The 19,760-nt window shown below is 36.0% G+C and overlaps 1 protein-coding gene across 12 annotated transcripts in view; it reads left to right on the forward strand.

The window, feature by feature from the left end:
- Positions 1-19,760, forward strand: part of LOC121732070 (rho GTPase-activating protein 21) — a 393,449-nt gene that overhangs the window by 167,215 nt on the left and 206,474 nt on the right. The window contains exon 1 of one of the 12 annotated variants that reach the window (XM_042121853.1): positions 10,101-10,454. The exons of the other annotated variants lie outside the window; for them this stretch is intronic. Coding sequence (XP_041977787.1) covers positions 10,428-10,454 — 27 coding nt within the window. The 5' untranslated portion in view covers positions 10,101-10,427. Of the gene's footprint in view, positions 1-10,100; positions 10,455-19,760 lie in introns of those variants that run through there. 12 annotated transcript variants of the gene reach the window in all.

Here is a 19,760-nt window from a genome sequence, read left to right on the forward strand (position 1 = left end):
GATGAAAACTTGTGTGGTCGTCTCAGCAAAAATTTTCAAAAAATGGTTTTGGTGGGATATGATAATTGTGAACTAAACTAACGTATTGAATTTCAAAGGCTATTCAATTTTTGCCGCCCCTATAACTGGGGCAGCAAAACTTGTATAGCCTACAGGCGGCAAATTTGTAAATCCGCCACTGGCCTAGTGCCAACCCTGAAATGCAGTTTTCAATTTTTACTTCTCTGTCGCCTCTAGCCATTGATTAATCTACATACAGAAACATTGTTTATACCAATTTAAGTATTATATTTGGCCAATAAACTATTAGGCAATAGCGGTCCGTTATACAAACCTACAAACAATAAATAACATTACCAAAGATAAACAGTAATTAAGTTAATAAATGCCAATAAAAACCACCAAATACACGAAATTTATTATCGTATCTACATTATTCATTCGTGTAACCTATATACGCTTTGACCATTTTTAGAATAAATGAATATTTAAACAACTGACTCACAATCGAAGTATTTTAATTTTGACATGGGCCAACTTTTTAACATAATTAACTTTAGCGTTGTTAATTGTTAATTTATTGAATTGTATCGCGTACTAAAGGTACCTCTGACTCTTTAGTACGTGAGACTTGAGACAGCTAGTTTTGCTTGGAGTTCAAAGAAATATTTTCGCTCTTAAAGTTTTTAAACTTATATATCTTTAGATATCGAAAAATAAACTCAAGTCTTTGTCATCCGTCGAATCAATCTTTATTGTCAGATAACTCATAATATGAAGCGCATTGGCAGTTCGACGGAAAATACTTGGCAAACAGCTGTCTTAGTCATATTGTTCGTGAAATATAGTCGAAAGCTAGTGTCCACTGGGCTGTCAAGAATTGGGGGTGAATATAAACAGCGCGGGGGTGGAGCTTGTCCAGTTCGCCCACGAGCCTTCTGATAACAGCTGACTCATACCTCCGTAGAAAGTATCGCCTTCCCCGATTGAGATAGTGATATTTATTGAAACGCGATTATTTACGTCAAAACACCTGCTCGTTGAAATTGTGAAGTTGTAAACGTAATCGCGTTAGGCTGACAACCGTTTGATGGTGGTGATGGCTACCGGTTCTAGGATCGCCGGTGAGATGGAATATAGCATTCACGCTATTTTCACACATGCTGCACGAGTGTTGGGATATGAAAAGTTGCTAAAAACTGAGTCAATTTTGTCTGCCACTATGTCCAATATTTTGACGACCGGCTTGTAATTTGGCCGGTGTTGGCAAAGGTTTACAATCAAGTTTGAAGATTAATCTATAACTTAAAACACGAAGATTTAAGAAGTTTTTTTTTCTTGTTATATTTTTTGTTTGTATTTTTGTTTCATTGTTTTATAAACGTATTTTTTAGACTTAGCTTGTATTGGCTTGCTTGAAAATGTTTACAACAATGAAAAAAAGTAAACCGTCGTAATATCAATAAAACGTAAAACACTCATAGAATTGATGCTAGATTAACCCCTACCGTTAGAAAATATTTATTGCCTTCCTACGTTTACCTTCTTTTAGTCTCGGACCTCGGAGTAGATATCCCACAGTGAGAATTACACTGGATTCTGTTATTATTTATAGGCACTGCTTTGTGAATGAATTATAAGCTAGTTGAACTATCATGTACCCTTGATAACCCTACTAGTATACAATTAAACATACACAGCACGAACTGTACATTGTACATAAACTTTGACATCTAATGAAATTACATGAAAATTAAAATAAATTTTGGTGAGGTTCGAATCAGAGGAACAATCAGTTATTGCTACGCTTCTCAAATCATTCATAAGATGTGAGTTTTGTATAACACAAAATTATAGATATGCTCATAGAAAAATCTTCGCCTAAAAGCAGTCTTTCCAAGCATAAGCTCTTATAATGAAATCAGCTTAGGAGCAGCTGTAGTAGGTACAGAAACCCTTTTTATACCCCAGTCAGTGGTCCGAGTAAATTAATCCTGTCCACCAGCTTTCTAATTATTATGACAGCAACATTGTAGGGTCGTAAGAGTATTAAAGTTATAGTAATGTCTGCATCTACTGGAGACATTATGGGAAACGGCGTTAATACATAACAGCACGATGTTGATAATCTACCGCAATATTAAAGTATGAATGAAGATAATATTATCTGTGATTATAAAGTAAGTGCGGCTCGCGTATTGCAATGAGGATATCCAATGGCTATCGAAGACATTATGTTTTGAAATATAACTAGTTCTGCGACTTCCTTATCACAGTAATGATGTGGCAGTCTATCGTTCCATACGACTTCGCCACTTACACTTTCTTTGTGGATCATACATTTTATCACCGTCTCATTATGTTCAATATTTATTGCATCCACTCCTATTGCAATGATTGCCAGTGTAGGAGCAAACGTGGTTTCCAATGCTCAAGTCTAATTTGAGAAAGTATTAAATCCCAACGCCTTATTACTGGCTAGCAAATGAAAATTATGTTGTAAAATGAGTATTGCACAATAATTGAACATAACTTGTAGTGACTTGTGTACTTATCTAACGTTTTAATGTGCACAAATTATGTTTGAATCGTAAACAATATAGAAATCATGATGGCAAAATGTAATAATTTTAGTAATAAAATAGCGCCATTTTTTATGTTTTAAATCATATATTTTAACCTAAAATGCTTGTTGAATATCATAATATTCTAGCGGTATCAATTAAGGAATTTTTAATTCCATATTGTTCCGGGTGCGCCAAGGATTTCTTTTCAATCAAATACAGAAGCTAGTTATTACTAAATTATACGAGAAGCTGACGTCTGACCTTGTTCGTTAAACGTTTTATTTGAGAGGTCAATCGATATGTTTATATTTTCTTTAACAACGTCTATTGACTTTTTAATTACAACCAAACTTGTTCTCGATCAGTCGCCTGCTGCATGGAGCGCAATAAAGTCTTATACGGCAAAGTATTTCCACTGGTTTTCAATAGCATGTAAGACGTTGCCATTTCGACTATATTAAACTGTTATCGGATAATATTGACGTCAAGAGCTTTGGAGAAATAACTCACTGACGTTCCGACCTGTCCCCATGTTCCGTATATCGAAAACAATATCTGTTTCGCATAATATATCACGAATTAAACATAAGTTGATTTATTGAAAGCGACCGACGCTCAGCTCGGCCCTTCAACATGACTTATTCGTCGTGAAAAACAATTTATTTATACAATAATATAATCGCCCAGACCTTGATCTTTTGCTCTACAATGCTTTACATCTGTACCCCATGCACTTGCTTTAAATTTATTGCCAGCGCGAACAATGGACGCAGGATCTCTGGGTCCGTCAATTGTCCGACTATTTTTCATATTAAACCTGTACTTGTTCTTGTTGGCTTAAGTTGCGTCTGTACCAATATTGATGAATGTAGACTCTTAACTTATCAAGAGTACTTGGTACTTTGCTGGTGGACTGTGATCCCGAAGTAATTCAAATTGTGTTATTTGTTATCAGTTATCACATTGATTTTACTCTACTTGTAAAATTGAATCATAATAGATTTGATGGGTGTTTGGTGCAGCGTTTTTAACTTTACGAATTTTGTATTATCTGTTGTAGTACAATTTAATATCCGAATTTCATTTAGTATTATGAAATTCTCGATTACGATTATAAGTACAACTTTAATCGTAATCTGTACATAATTATTTCTTGACAACCTTTTTAGTAATAATAATTGATATGAATATAGTTGTTTACTCGTACCATGTGTCAGAGCAAATTAAGACATTCATATTCATGTAATTAGTAAAATAATTATGTAAATGTAAAATGTGCTTAATTAATATGAATTCTGAGACAGTGGATTAGGATTCATTTTCATTTATTTCCTTATAAATATTTTTTGTTCTGTTTTTTTCAGGTAAGCGTCAAGTGAATTGAAATGTGCCGTGTCTACCTTTCTATATGAGCCGGTAAATAAGTATTTTAATTTTATATGTACAGCTTCCTACGGTTAATTATTGCATATTATTATGCATAACCTTTTTGTTTTTTCCAGATCTTTATCTTACTGTATCTTTATCTTACACTGGTTTAAAATTCGACTCACTAAATTTTCAGTAGTGCGGGAATTATGAACTTCTAAAACCTGTGCTTCTAGATTATAAATCTATTTTATTATTTTATCTTGAAAAAAAAAAGAAGCAAGCTTAAAATCTTTCTTAAAGTAAATCTGTATGTTGTTGTTTTCTCTTATGTAGCCTCAGTATTAACTATCGTCATATTCATCACCACAAAGGTCATCTCCTCGTGCACTAAATTCAGGACTCAATTTAAGGCTGCGAGGCAAATGTTTGAAGGGATAATTCGCGCAATGCAAATTGTTTTATGGCGGCGATTCATATAATTTCCGTAATTGCGCCCGACGCTTGTTCGACAACAATTATCCTAAAATTTATGATTGCGATAGCATGTCTGAAATAACCACATGATCCGTCTAGGAAGTCGACTAAATTTATGGACCCCTCCTGACGTGTTTTTATGCCTAGTAATTCTTTTGTGTCCAAAGCCAGGAGCCTTAAGATATGTGAGTAGTAATTACGTTAATTCTTATTTATAACATTTAATTAAAACTAGCTATTTGGCCGAGCTTTGCTCGGTATTCGATAAAACACGAATAAAATGACATTTTCTAAAAATTATTCCTAGCTACATCGATTTATCGCCCCCGACACCTATAATATATACTAAATTTCATGAAAATCGTTGGAGCCGAATCCGAGATTCCAATTATAAATATACATATATACAAGAATTGCTCGTTTAAAGATATAAGATAAACAATTAAAGCGATGGTGGTAAAAGAAGGCAAGTAGAGAAAAGTATATTTTGCAAATTGAAATGAATCTTATCCGATACCTTTTACGGAACAAATAATAATTTGCATGATCATTTTGACACTGAACTGTTTTAAACAAGCAATGAGTCAGCACACAGCAGTCAGCTCTCGAATAAAAAATCTTTGTTCACCGCCAGAAATCATTTCGTTGGCTCTAATTAAGTGACTGTATCTCATACAGTAATAAAGATTCTTGGATATATCTTTCATTTAAAATTTTGGTATCTCTAATGATCTTCTTGAAGTGCCTCTTTCAATGTCATCCTTTGAAAATATGACTAATTTTCACTACGTTTCTTTTGCTCCTAATCTAACCATTCATTGTCGTAGTAAATTGTTCCATCTATTTGCATTGGAATCTATCTTGTATGGAGCAACATCTTTATAATCATCAATTCATCGCTACTATTGTTATTATAAGACTTTGTACTTTTCTTCGCTGTCATTTGCATTTATGTCTGATTGCAAGCTCTCTTTAAAATGAAATAGGAACGAGGACGACCTACTTTAGTGAAATATTTCTCTCTTAAATGCGCCACTACATTCAGTTTAGTAAATTCTGCTTCGGGCTTAATTTTTAAAATTGCTCTCCCCAGCCGTCTGCTACAGATAAGATGACTGATAATAACTTCTCTAGATATTAGCGATAACAATTGCTCGAAGAGCTTAAGAGTCCGTATACGAAATTTTGCCGAAATTTTGAAGAAAACGACAGAAATAATCTATATAGATAAAATTCTATCCAATTCGAGAAAAAATAAAAAAAAACAAATTGTGCCAAAAAACATGATTCAAAACAACCTAAATCTCACATTATATTACTCGCCGCAAGGCTAATGTGAGATTTAGGTTGTTTTGAATCGTGTTTTTTGGCGCAACTTGCTTTTCTTTTTTTTTTCTTTTTTCTCGAATTGGATAGAATTTTATCTATAAATTATTTCTGTCGTTTTCTTTTTATGAATTATAGCTCCAAGTTGCCGAAATTAACAGCAATTCTTTGCCCATTTTCTCCAAAATTTTGCCGAGTTACATATTTTTTTACTCAACTATTTCATATTAAAGTGGTAAAAAGTAATTCCAACATTGTATAGACGACTTTCTCAACAGTACATTGTATTTTTTTCATACCGTTAAGACGTCAATACAATCCATAAACAGGTGATATTCTAAAACTTTTACAGCAAAAATCACAAAACTGTCGAGGGTTTGAGTTGGATTATTTAAAAATACTTAAAAAAAACAACAATCTAGCTCCAACATTAGATTATAATTGAAATGATCTTACATGTTGTGCATTAAAACTTATAGAAATACTGTATTTTAACTGTTAAATCACGTCTGTTAATCAGCGAAATCGGCAAAATTTCGTATACGGACTCTTAAGTGTTTCTTGGTTTATAATCCTGGTCGCTACTTTCGAATTTAAGTTTTAATGTTGCAATATTCAGTTGCTGGCATTTTTATGTGAAGTGATTTTTTCCGATACACTAAAGTCTATATCAGAAACAACTCGCATGACTATGTTGTGGAAGTTTACGTTTTACTATTTTCTTTAAATTATTATTTATTAAAATTAAATAAAAAAGTTAACGAAAACATAAACCGGCATAAGTCGATGGAGTAATTAGAATTCATTGCCATAATCCATTGTTCTGCAGCGGAAACATGCAGGTCATTCACAAACTCTAGCGTGCAGATACTGCACTATCGGGGAATAAGGTCACCATAAATTAATTACTGTACGTTATAAGGTCAGATGTGACCCGTTCCGCGTTCCCACCGACTAACGAGAGCTATGCAAATATCAATTAGCAGGAGAAATGTACCCGAGCTACCTGTCTCGATGCCTCTATTAATTGGTTGCATTATCGCAGCCCCACGTGATATGCTATTTCCGTTGTGGCAACACGAGCACAATGCGTGCGAATTCTATTCACCGTGTTTTAACATTTTAACGATAGTTTTTATCGTTCGAACGCTAAAGCTATTAATATAAATGGCGTAAATATCGCAGATAACTCAATGCAGGATCGTGAATATAATATTGATTCCCTTCCTTATAAACCTATCGAAAACGATCGAATTGTTGTAGCTTTATAAAATACCCAAAAAGTGACTGTTTATTACAGCGACGATTACAATGTAACTTAATCTGAGCTCACTAAGGATCTCGTTCTCAATAAAAGTTTCCTTTAAGCTCTTCTCTTCTACAATTTATCGATTGGATCTAGATAACGATGCCCATCAATTTAAATTAACGTCTGACTCATAATGTCTACAGAGAAATTGTACGGAGACGACGTTTGGCGCGAGTTCGATTCCCGTGTCGTTGTCGGGCAATCCGTTGCCGACGATAAATCGCTCCTCACCTCTATACAATGGAAAAGAGAAAGTCTTCAAGGAAATTATTACCTTGAACGCTCAATTTACAAAAATTTCGAAATAAGTATTTTTTAATGATCTCTTTTCATTGATCGTCGCTCGTACTTTCCAGCAAATGTCTATTCTAATATAAATTTAAATTTGTTCCTAACTCGTGAATTTCGGACGAAAATAGACTCTATCAAATTAGGTATGTCATTACGAACATATAAAAGGAAGCATCAATCAATCAAAAATACAACAATCGACATCAATTATCGAAATTAATTTCAAATAGAGTGTCTTAAGTAATCTGGTTAAATATGAACGTACAAATACACAAAGCGTCTTCAGAGTAAACTCACTTAATATATCATATATCAAATCTGTATAATGAGCTACCGTCTGCCATAAAAAGATTGATCATCGTTACTGCTGGTATTCGCAGTTGACGGTAGATTGGCTGCCGATACGCCAGATGTAAGAAAGCTGATACAAATAGCCTATCTAGACGACCCGGTCACTCGGATACGCTTCTTAATCACGTTCGGTGCGATTATGTTTCAGCTGCTCTTTAAAATATTTTTTATCTTGTTTCATGTTTATTAACCGTTTACGTTTTTTCACTTGGATGATCAGTCTTTGATTCTGCCGCTGTGGTATGTTAAAAGTGAATCTTTAAACGAAAATTTTTAGCAATTTTGTTAAAGTAACTTTGGTAAGTATACCTATACATCTATATACTATTTGGAGATGACCGATGTATGTCTTTCTCTTAATTTTAGCTATTTTAGAGCCTGTTTCACCTTTTTCTGATAAAGTGTCGAATAGGCTATTCACAGATTTTTCGACAGATTCTCCATACTTCATCTGTCAAGTTAAGTGGCGGACAGCCTATTTGGCACTTATCAGGAAGTGGTGAAACAGGCCCTTAGTGTCTATAAAAATGATCAAGATGAGTTGATGGCGTAAAGTAATCTGGATCAGTGGCTGACCCTAAAACCGGGTTATTGCGTAGATTATTCAAATGAGCTGAGTGCACCGGTACCGTTGTGTACGTGATCCTAACGCCAAGCGGCCCTCGTCATCCGCCCATTAGCCAGCCTTCAGGATGTGGCATACTTTCGCATTTAATGCTCAATCTACGTTATTGTTGAGATCGCGAGTTATGGAAATTGAAATGATTGCTCTCTTAGTTCTTTAGCTTTTTTCAATTAAGTAAGAGCTTTTCTATAAATAGTTGCACTAAACATTAGAAGTTGATGCAACTTAATATACTTATCATTTAAAATGCAGTAAAGTAACAGATTTACAAGTTTAAAATGTCGTTTACTTGCTACTGGCATTCAACCAAATCTAGAATCATTTTTATAGTGCCCAATTTTTGCTAGCAATAGATACGATATTGAGTAGAAATTGGGCACATCGATAACGGGTGAGAATCTGCCATCCATCCTGGGGGGGGGTAAAAAGCGGGATATCTTCCTGGCTTTTTGCGGGACAATCGTGGGTGTAGTAAATAAGCGTAACGGTAGTATTTTGTGTGATAACAATAATTAGGTTCTAATTTTAAGCTGTGATATTAGGATAGTCTCTGTACTTTTGGTTTTATATTTGTGCCGTTGTTTTATTATTTGACATTTTAATTGTATTTTATTTTAATTGTTTATTTTAGTGGAATCATTTATTGTATTTTTATTGGAATTGGTATTTCAATCTAGCGTTAATTACATCGTATATTTATATTGGATATCATTTTTCTACAAATTATAATAAGTATTGAACATAACTGTAACATCAAAGGCTGATTAGACAAATTGTATGTATAGACAAATAGAAAATAAATAGCTATATATGTTAGGGGGACGAAATTAAAAAAAAAATCTAGAACTTGAACAGATTGTATCTGCAGACATTTATCTGCACTCTACAATCTACATATTCTGTCCGAACGTTACAGCAAGGATCCTGCATTTTAGTTCGCCTTCCTCTGGCTTGTATCTACACTTACTTGTTTCTTGAACTTTCAAATAAAATAGGAGTGACTTAACCTAGAGTAAAATGTCCCCTATAAACTTCACATTTTATTCACATGACATAACCATAATTATTAAACTACCTTGCATTAACCCAAGTCGTGTCTGACTTTAGGCAAGAGACTAAAGCGAAGCGCAAATATTAATTGTCTCTAGAGTTTCGAGGTTCATTCGACTGACGAACTCTATATTTTATTTTTAAACTCTGAATTAAATTACTATACACTCAAGCCCAAATTATTGTTTGTATTCAGCACAGCTGTTTCATAATATTATTAAGGTCACCTTTCTGACGGAATAAACTTATAGCCCAAATTGCTAGATCCAAGTTAGGTTTGACCTTTGTGGGGAGGTATCTTACTTCGCAAAGGTTAAAGCTAGGTCCTTTCCCTTTATTCCTAATGAAAGTTTCAAAACATGATTAATATTCTATGCCATACTTTCAGGCTCAATATGGTCTGGACCTTGGACTTATTTTTCTGGATCATTCTTCTTTTTATGCTCCGGCGTCAGCACCGATCTCATGAGAATTATAGATGAAACCACACTACTATTTACGCTTATAAGATAATAATTCAGTGCCTTAAACGGCGTGAATAATTACGCGGCACGCGAAAAAAGTGGTCGGTTTTCTCGAGTTGAAGATGCGGTCGGCCAGAGCGGTGCCGTTTTTACCGGTGTTTTATGTATGGGCCTGTACGTCTGGAAGTCATCAGGGGGATGTTTCGAGGGGTTGAGAAGATGCGGCAGCGCGTCGGCGCTCCGGCGCTCGTCCGCGGTCCGTCAGTCTCGCTGTATCGCGAGCGTGCAGCGGTCGTGGTAGAGGGGGCTCCGCTCCGCGCGTCTTCGCGACTGTTATTCGCGTCTCACCGTCGGGAGCGCACGTGTAGCCGGCATCGGCCGCCACATTTATTTACGAAACTCGCACACCTGTGACGAAGCAAATATTTGACGTGATGTGAAAGACCTGTATAGGTTGTAACGTTTGTGTTTGTAATTCGAAACTCGAACACGTTTGTGATTTGTGTGTGTTCGGGCTGTGCATTTTGGATAAACTTTACCGATGTTTGAAGTTTTAAACTAATTTCGGCGACAGCCAGAGCGCTAGCATCTGATATTGGATGAACGCCAATATTAACACAGCTAAGGTGAGCGAATTTCTCAGCATCTTTAGTTTCTGATGATATCGTAGTTTATGAGAACGTCGTTGAAATGTAAAAGTTAACTAAAGAGTAAACGCAAATTTCATTATCGTATTCAACTAAAGAAAAGTCATTAATGTTACGGCTATTATCACGCTTCGCTTCGCTTTATGATTGTATACTATCGTATGTTATGATAACAGTGACTTTGTGGATGAATTTCTAGAAAACAATTTCATTGATTTGATAACCAGGACTATAATAATTATTTATTTACCACAAACGTCATATCAATAGTTCATTTTAAATGTAACATACATTTTTCTTGCTTCATCTTCTATATCATATGCTTTTGCATTTTATTCTCGAAAGTTATTGTTTATTATTATTAACTAGCCCCATTAGCAACTAGCAAGTTAAGTGTATATCCACGTTCTAAATGCGTTACTTTTAATTTGTAAACAAATAATATGCAGTGGAGGGAAATGATATCACGTTTCGTGTTGAATAATAACGGTAACATTTGAAAATAATAACATAATGCACGTTTCAATTATAACATCGATTTATGTAAGTGCTATAAATGAACACAATTCAGATTTACAACAATAGGTAACTTAATAAGTATAAGTTTATTTTTATTTGCGCATTTGCTTGCTCTACCAATAACAATGAGCTTATCAAATTCTTTATCGATGCCTTATCAAACAACGACTGGTGTTAAAAATTCTGCGGAATAATACCAGTAGTCATAAATTCATATGGTTTTCAGTCTACGTAATGATTTTACCGTTGCGTATTTCACGTTACCACGAGAATAAATTATGGTCTTGGCTAAGACGTTCATTACTCCCCGTAATATTTTGGGCAAACGAGGCCGGAGCGTGGGACCGCTATCATCGTATCATTCATAGTCAAGGCCGTCCTCTTATCAATCATCATAACTAATTCCTGTTGTTGTTTCTTATCTTATTATTTTTAATTGCACGTTATGAAATCCGCTCGTTAATGGTTTTGTTTTTTGTTAGACTAACATTAGTCAATTAATAAGTGTAGTATATTGTATTAGAGCTTTATTTCCTTCTTTTATAAGTAACTTTTTTAAGCTTATGGTTTATTTTGTTTAACTTTCATGGTGCTTCGGAATAGGTAAATTAAATATAAGTACATGTTAATCTAGTCCATCAGCAATATTTTTGATTTTTTATTATTCATCCATAAATATTTGACATTTGAAATTGCCAGTCTATGCTGTTTTAATTTCAAAAGCACGAGCAGCAATAATTGTTCCATTGCCATAATATAACTCTCACTTAAATTATTATTATTAACCTTGATTTGCAATTATAACGATCAATATTTTATTGACTTTAACAATGGGTGTCAATTTATTGTTCATTTCAGTTATTTATTTAACGACCTGCAGTGTCGATTTAATTACCAACATATCGAGCGAAGTCCTGTTCCGATATCATCTTGAGGGTAAGGCCAAATTAGCCTCGAAGAAGCTTGGCGTTCTTAACAGAGCGAGACAGTACTTCGGTCCGGACCAACGCCTACAACTCTACAAGGCGCAGGTTCGGCCTCATATGGAATATTGTTCTCATCTCTGGGCAGGGGCGCCAAAATACCAACTGCTCCCTCTGGATCGTATCCAACGAAGGGCTGCTCGAATTGTTGACTGCCATAGTGCTTCAAATAGCTTGGACCCCCTGGAATTACGCCGAGATGTTGCTTCAGCCTGCTGCATCCTCTATCGGTTGTATCACGGGGAGTGCTCTGAGGAATTGTTCGGAATCATACCACCTGCAACTTTTCGCTATCGTCCCACGCGAAAAACATACCATCCTCATCACCTTGATGAGTGGCAGTCTTCCACAGTGCGTTTTTCGCGTAACTTTCTGCCGCGCACTGTAAAACTCTGGAATGAACTATCACCAGCAGTATTTCCGGACCGATACGACCTGCAAACCTTCAAGAAAAGAGCGTATACCCTCTTAAAAGGCCGGCAACGCACCTGCAGCTCTTCTGATGTTGCGAGTGTCCATGGGCGACGGTAGTTGCTTACCATCAGGTGACCCGTTTGCTCGTTTGCCCCCTTATTTAATAAAAAAAAAATGCTTTGCACGTTTTTGTACATTGTATTCCATATAAAATAATATAAAGACCAAATCCATGAATGTTCATGTAAAGGGTGATTTATGGGTTCAAAGAACATACATTCATTTCCACAGAAACTAGGGTATTTCTATCCGTCTCCGCCATGAAAAGCCAATGTAAACTGGAGGCGCCTACAGTAGCTCGCTTTTGTATTGAAACGTAGTTGTGCATTACAATTAGACCAGAATGAGATCATGTCTATTGAAAGCGTCAAACGCAACGATTACTCATCCTAAAATCGAACCAGACCCTGCCACTTGTCTAATAAGTATGTACGTCAGTTTGTAGATTCTAACGGCTTCTAACGTACGTAATTTTAGATATACATCGACTGAAACTATAATTACTTTTTATGAGTGATGCATGAAATCATAAAGTGCGTCGGAGTCATTATGATTTGACACAGGGGAAACACTCGATTGTGTGTTTGACGTTTGTAAATACAACTCTATGATACGAAATTAAAGCATTATTAAAAATTAGAAAGCATGTGTATTTGTTACATACATTTATATCTTAGTAATTGCAAATGTTTGATTCTTGGTTTAGGTACTGTGTGGTGTGTATTCTGTGGTTTAGGTAGAGTTGGACATTCACACAGATAATATCTCACAGATAATCCCATTTGCATACAATCTTTAACACCGGAGATGTTCTAGGTCCCTGCATTAATGATGTTGTTTGAAACAATAAGGTGCAATCTGTGGGTGCCGCAGGGGCGAGGGCCGGCGCACGCGCACAAAGCCCCTCCGTTCTCGTGTCACGTTTGACATACTCCCGAACAGGAGTCTCCTTCACTATTAAAGCCGCCTTTATCGACGCCTCGTCTCCGCATAATGGCGAATAATGAATAAACAATCGTGGAACAAAGGTGCCACCTTGCATCACGTTTGAACTCGTGTAACGCTTGAAAAATAACATCGGATAATTTAATAGCTACTGTTCATATCTTAGGTAACTTGTACATATCACCTTAAACTGAATGGACATCCATTTCGAATGCAATTACTGAGTCAGACATCACTTCAAAATTCGACCTCCCCGAAATAGAGCGAACGTGACCGTCTACCCCTGGCTTTTTTATCGTCTCTAATCGTCACTCATTCAATTGCCTGCTGGCCTTCAGCCAGGATGTTACAGATGCCAGAATGCCGTCCGTCTCTATAATGGAACCTAAATCGTCTGTGTAGAGTCTGATTTAGTCGTCGCGTCGCTGACCGATGTAGCGTCCTAATAACTTAATCTCAGTCGGCTCGCGCGCCTCAAAAAATAGTTCCCCTGTGATCATTCGACGATGCTCTGCGCTCGTTTACACGGTCACTACAACGAAATTGGATTCTGATTTATACATGAAAACACTGAAAATATCTTTTATGTCAATGACCGTATATAAATATCTGAAATCCAAACAGAATGAATACAAAAGACAATAATTCGTATCGTGAGAGTGTTTTATTTCTGAAAACGCTCCTGTCCCATAAATTTTGTTATACATCTAATAGAGATGGAATGCATCTGATTTGTAAGAATTCGTTCCGAATCCATCTCTTCATAACCTTTGAAATGTGGACATAAAACGATCGAATGTCTCGCGTTAGCTGCAACCTATAAATCTCGGTTCTCAAATATGAATGGCAGCTATATCTGGTGCGTGTACGTTCGCGAAGGATATTTCGGTCTATTTGTTTCCTGTTGTTGCTCAATCGCGATTGCAGTCGGCTGTACGATCACTCGGACCGAAATTAGTTTTACGAGTGTCGGCCGGGGCTATGACGCTCGCGCACATCAAACACGCCTCATTGTTGGTTTATTATTAGTTCCCATGAATCGCTTACATTACACTTGTATGTAGGTCCACGTTTTCGTAACCTTGGCGGTGCTCGTACACCTGAGTGTTACAATAATAAGAATTTGCGTAATTAACGTTTTGTCCTCAATTGCTCCATCTGACTAACGGCCGTTCCCAATATTTGATCTATCTCTGGTTTTGCTAGTAGGACATAATATATAGATAAGAATAACTCACATTAGACATTAGAGACATAGATTTTATGTCAATTATGAGCAATTCCTATCTCTAGTATAGCAAAACCAGAGATAGATCAAATATTGGGAACGCGAACGGTCGTAAGACATTTCCATTGAAAAGTGTAAACAAACTGTGTTTTTCTAATTTCTTAAATTTTTTCGTAAATTCTTAATGGATCTATTGATTTTTTATATGCATTAACCATATTCGGAGCTGGGGATTTTCTATTAATCATAATAAATAAATAATAAATTAAAATTTGTTCCAATTACAAAATAAAAAAAATTGAAATTACATTTTTTAAATCAGCAATAATTATGACAGAAAATTCATTTACAATATTCAATTTTCAAAGAAGCAATTTAATAATTAAAAATGATAAATATTAATATAAAATTCTGTTAATCATGGCTAAGTGAAAACATAAGTGATAGCTACTATTTCCTCTGGCATTGGAATCAATAGTCCACTTTCTGTGCCATTTTCAACGATAGAGATCTCTCGATGTCGCGCTAATCGATCCAATTAGTTAATGATTTAGTTTCACTTTCTGATTATTTTTAATCGCTCTCTCGATCGAGCCCTACAATTCATTCCTCACTAATTTGCAATCCATTTGTCACAACGGCGATTATTTGCGTAAATCGGAGCCGATTAATTTACACGGTCCGGCGTTTTTCGACCTCCTTGATTGAGACCGAAGATTTAATGTTTGCAAATATTGGTTAATAGGTCGGTTATCGGTAAAACGGCCGCGGCGACGATTCACACGAGGCGGACTCGATCCGACGCTCTTATGAATAAATGCACGTAAAATTTTATTGTTGCAGTGACACCGATATGTCACTCGGCCGGGAGGGCCGAAAAAAAGTGAAAATGTGCGCAGAGGCTAGAAAATTGGAACACGTCGCGCCGCATATGGGCAAGGAAACTGGTCTCCGACGATTGTCCGAGTCGCCGTGTAACGGTTAGGGAGGGACAAAAACAATTCAGAATGTCAATTCTGCGTAATTATCGGAGGGTGGTTGGAATGTCACTCAACGAAGATACGTCCCAAAAGGAAAAACGGACGACCATAAAGAGCATAGCGCATACCGTACATTTAAATAGAATTTATATTTTATCGTATACACGATACGTGAGGCGATTTAAGATTCGGCAGTAAAAAATTAATAGCTCAATTTCGCAAGAAATTTTACCTCAGCCGTATAAAAATGTTGGAGGTAGAGAATTTGACGGGGAGTCGTGAACTAGATGTTACGTCGTGTCACGTTTAAATGCCACTTAGGTGGCGGGCCGTAACGGGACATCATAACATTATCCCTGCATTTTAAAGTTACGAGTCTCCTCCATAAAGATGGAACGCGTTACCATACGACCCTTCTAAGAAGGATAAAATACTTTTAAATTTAAAACCACTACGCATTACCCGAAAACCTTTTACCTCTAATTGCATAATTTGATAACAAACTAATATTTTCTACACTTTTGGTTATTTAGGTTGTCGTCATCAAACAGTCGTTGTATATGTAATTATATTGTTCTTATTTCTTACTGTTCTTTTTCGTAATTGTGACTTGTGTCATTACTCATTAGTCATTACTCATTACTATTGTTTTTATTTCTTTTTACTTACTTCATTTCAAAATGTCAATATGTCAATCAACTTTCTTAAAATATCGCTTTGTAAAATAGTGGCACTCAACTTTTAGCTTCGAAGGTCCAAGCTGTGATAGTACAACAACTCTTTCATCAGATTTTTTTAAATAATTTTGAATTATTTGCTCGAAGATCTAATTGAACTTCATACCTACAATTGCAAATATACGATTTAACTGCGCGAACATGGTCGTAGGTGAACTGGGGCTCTTTTATGGTATCATTAAAAAACTACAGGTGCCCTACCCCATATAAGTTCAGTCGAAGCGAAAGGTGTCGCGTACGCTGCCTCACCAACTCGCTCTAAGACTAATGAATAATGATTTACGTCCACTCGCAACTATGGCCTGTATTAATTTTCCTGACGCTATACTAAACTCATGAATGATCTCTATTAGCTCGTATGCAGTCGCAATAAAGAATCCAATCGTCGTATCAATTAGCGGACGCAATTAATTAAAATCACATTAGACTTTTTAAATTATATATCGATTGCGGGAAAACCGAGAAAACTTAACCTCGCCCGACCGGCTTATCGTCTACATCTATTTATGTGAATTCTAGTGTCGATTACGATAAATGTAAAAGTAGCTAATGGTACCAGTTTCGGATCAGATGCGGATTCATTAGACGCGTGTGTGAGATCCGCTAGTGCTGTAAATAACGCGCGCGCGCCGGTAACAAATCCGAGTCAGAAGCGACCGCTTCCTCCATGTTTCTCTGTTTCGCCGCTAGACGGGGAAAACAGTGAAATATTGCGGTGCATCCATTATTCATTAATTAACCCACTATCGCTCGCCCGCGCAATAACGGACCATCCTCGGAAGCTAGTTCGTCGCTAAATGGCCTAGGATAATCGTTAAAACTAGTTACCCCGCTGGTAATGCCTTTGATACAAGAGTTGTAATTACATATCTGAATCTGTTTTTGTATGATCCGACATAAAAATAAGTTTCTTATGACTAGTAATGGGTTTTTTACTCTGCGAATCATTAGCACTATTATGCTTTAGATTGATTTATAATAATCCTTTAATGCGAGATGCTAAGAAAACTGCGTTAAGTTATTGCAGAGCAGCACGCGCGAAACGTTACAGTAATGAATATTATCACGAAAGGTGAAATTAGTATTCCGACGCCATCAGCGATATTGAAATGCAAATCATAACATTTCCGCGCAAACAGAAATGATTTCTACATCAACATTGTTGCGTAAACACCGTAAATGCTTCGTAATTGAAAATCACTCTAGATCTCGTACTGCCCGATGAGAAATTTCGACTTTAGGCTTTCAGATTCGACTCGTGATATTCTCGATCGTATTACAAAACCTTTGGGCGATGTAATTAGATTGTGTAATACTTAAAAATGCCTTCAGATCGAAGGACCAGATTTCCTTTATCGAGTTTACAAATTCGGTCCGTTCCAAATACAAATTGGTTTATAAGAGTCGATACATCAGTTGAGACGATTTCGACTCAATGGTTACCGAGTTACGGTTCATTTTTGATATTTTCAAGTCTATTAATACCAGTAGCTGGTATGTTACCAATATAAAAACCGTCGCTAACTCAATTGGTTCCAGGAAGTCCGCCGTACTTAGGAGTCGTCACTTTTTTGAAATGAGATTTATGATGTGTATCTTGTCTTTGATATCTTCTATTCTTTGTCCGGTTTTGCTTGCGCTCATGCGTTAACAGTATCCCTATTCTACTATAAAAACAGCTAACAGTCTGTCCGTCCGTATGTCACGAACACTTTTCTCCGAAGCTATAAGAGCTATACTATTGAAACTTGGTAAGTAGATGTAGTCTGTGAACCGCATTAAGATTTTGATACAAAAATGGAAGAATTAAAAATTTTAGGGGTCCCCATAGGTACAACTGAAACAAAAAAAAATTTTTTCATCTAAGCTATGCGTGTGGGGTATCTATGGATAGGTCTTGAAAAATCATATTGAAGTTTTTATATCATTTTTTTTCTAACCTGAATAGTTTGCGAGAGAGACTCTTCCAAAGTGGTAAAATGTGTCCCCCCCCCCTCTAATTTCTAAAGTAGGGGCACGATAAGTCTAAAAAAATATAAGATGTACATTACTATAAAAACTACAAACGAAAATTGGTTTGAACGAAATCTAGCAAGTAGTTTTTTTATACGTCATAAATGGTATCTAAACCTTAAATTAACTTTCATTAATTCAACTGAAACATAAAAATAAATCAAAAACCTTTTAATTTCATAAAACATAAACCTTATTGTTGCTGCAGAACCCTTCATGGGCGAGTCCAACTCGCACTTGGCCAGTTTTTGGAATTTTCACCAATCAGAACCCCTTCTGACGTTGGTATGATATTTATGAAAATGATATTTTACTGGAGTAATGTTTCAATAAAATAGAAATGAGGTACAGCTAAACTAGTCTTGTATCAGTAATGACTCAGATTGTAATGTGTTACACAAGGTCATATTGTTGTCTTCTCCACCTTACTAAATGTTATTATCAAACATGTATGATGAATGATTCTCGCATGATATTATTTTTTTCACGTTAATTGACTCGCGGGTTACGTCAGCCACTACGAGAATTACTATACTATCGACTACACTATCGATGTTTTTGTTGGACTTATTATCGTCATTTTTTGCTTACTAAGTGTTACAGTTTTTTTCCTTTGATGTGTTCTTAAAAAATATATTTGATTAATGCTTTGTTTACTCAGAAGCTTTAGTACGTTTTACATTTTTTTTATCGCGAGCATGCAATCGGCACATTAACCCGGGGTTAGCAGATCAAGTTCAAAGATTGTGGGTGTCGTGTACTGAACTTGTGGAAGGCTGACGGCGATCGATCACGGGCTTTAGCTTACACGTGTAGTCCGAGAGCCCGGGACAGAAAAACTTCGCTATTTCACCAGAGTTATTAATAGACCCGTGTAATTCTGAATTTCCCGTGTAAGTCTGAATTTAATCCAACAACTTTTGCGAATCAAAACGTTGTCTCAGTTGTCTGTTTGCAATCCCTGCTGTCAAAATTGATGCCATAAACACAAACTTGACAACACTTACGTTTATAAAGATCTAAAAAGTTTATGCTTATCTTTAAAAACAGGCAATGATAGTTGCGGCTAGAGTATTCCTAATGATCTGTTAAATCAGCTCATCTGTAGCCGCATGCCGGAGTTGATTCAATGTGAATTGGATAAGTGGCCTTATATTATAAAGAATCTTGACGGAGATAATATAATATGAGATGAGTTGCGCAGTTCCGTTTTGTGGTTTCTGTCATTTGAACTCTTATTGCGCATTTTTTGCGTCAATCGTCCATGTTTGAAATGAATGATGAGGAAACTTGATTACACAGTACAGTTATCAGCTAGACCTGCGCTAAAATTATTGTGGGTAGTTTTGCAACATTTTTAGCTTCATTAAGCCCGTTAGATTTCTATTTATAACTAAAAATGCCGT

This window comes from Aricia agestis, chromosome 11, assembly GCF_905147365.1.
Source record: "Aricia agestis chromosome 11, ilAriAges1.1, whole genome shotgun sequence".
NCBI lineage: Eukaryota > Metazoa > Arthropoda > Insecta > Lepidoptera > Lycaenidae > Aricia > Aricia agestis.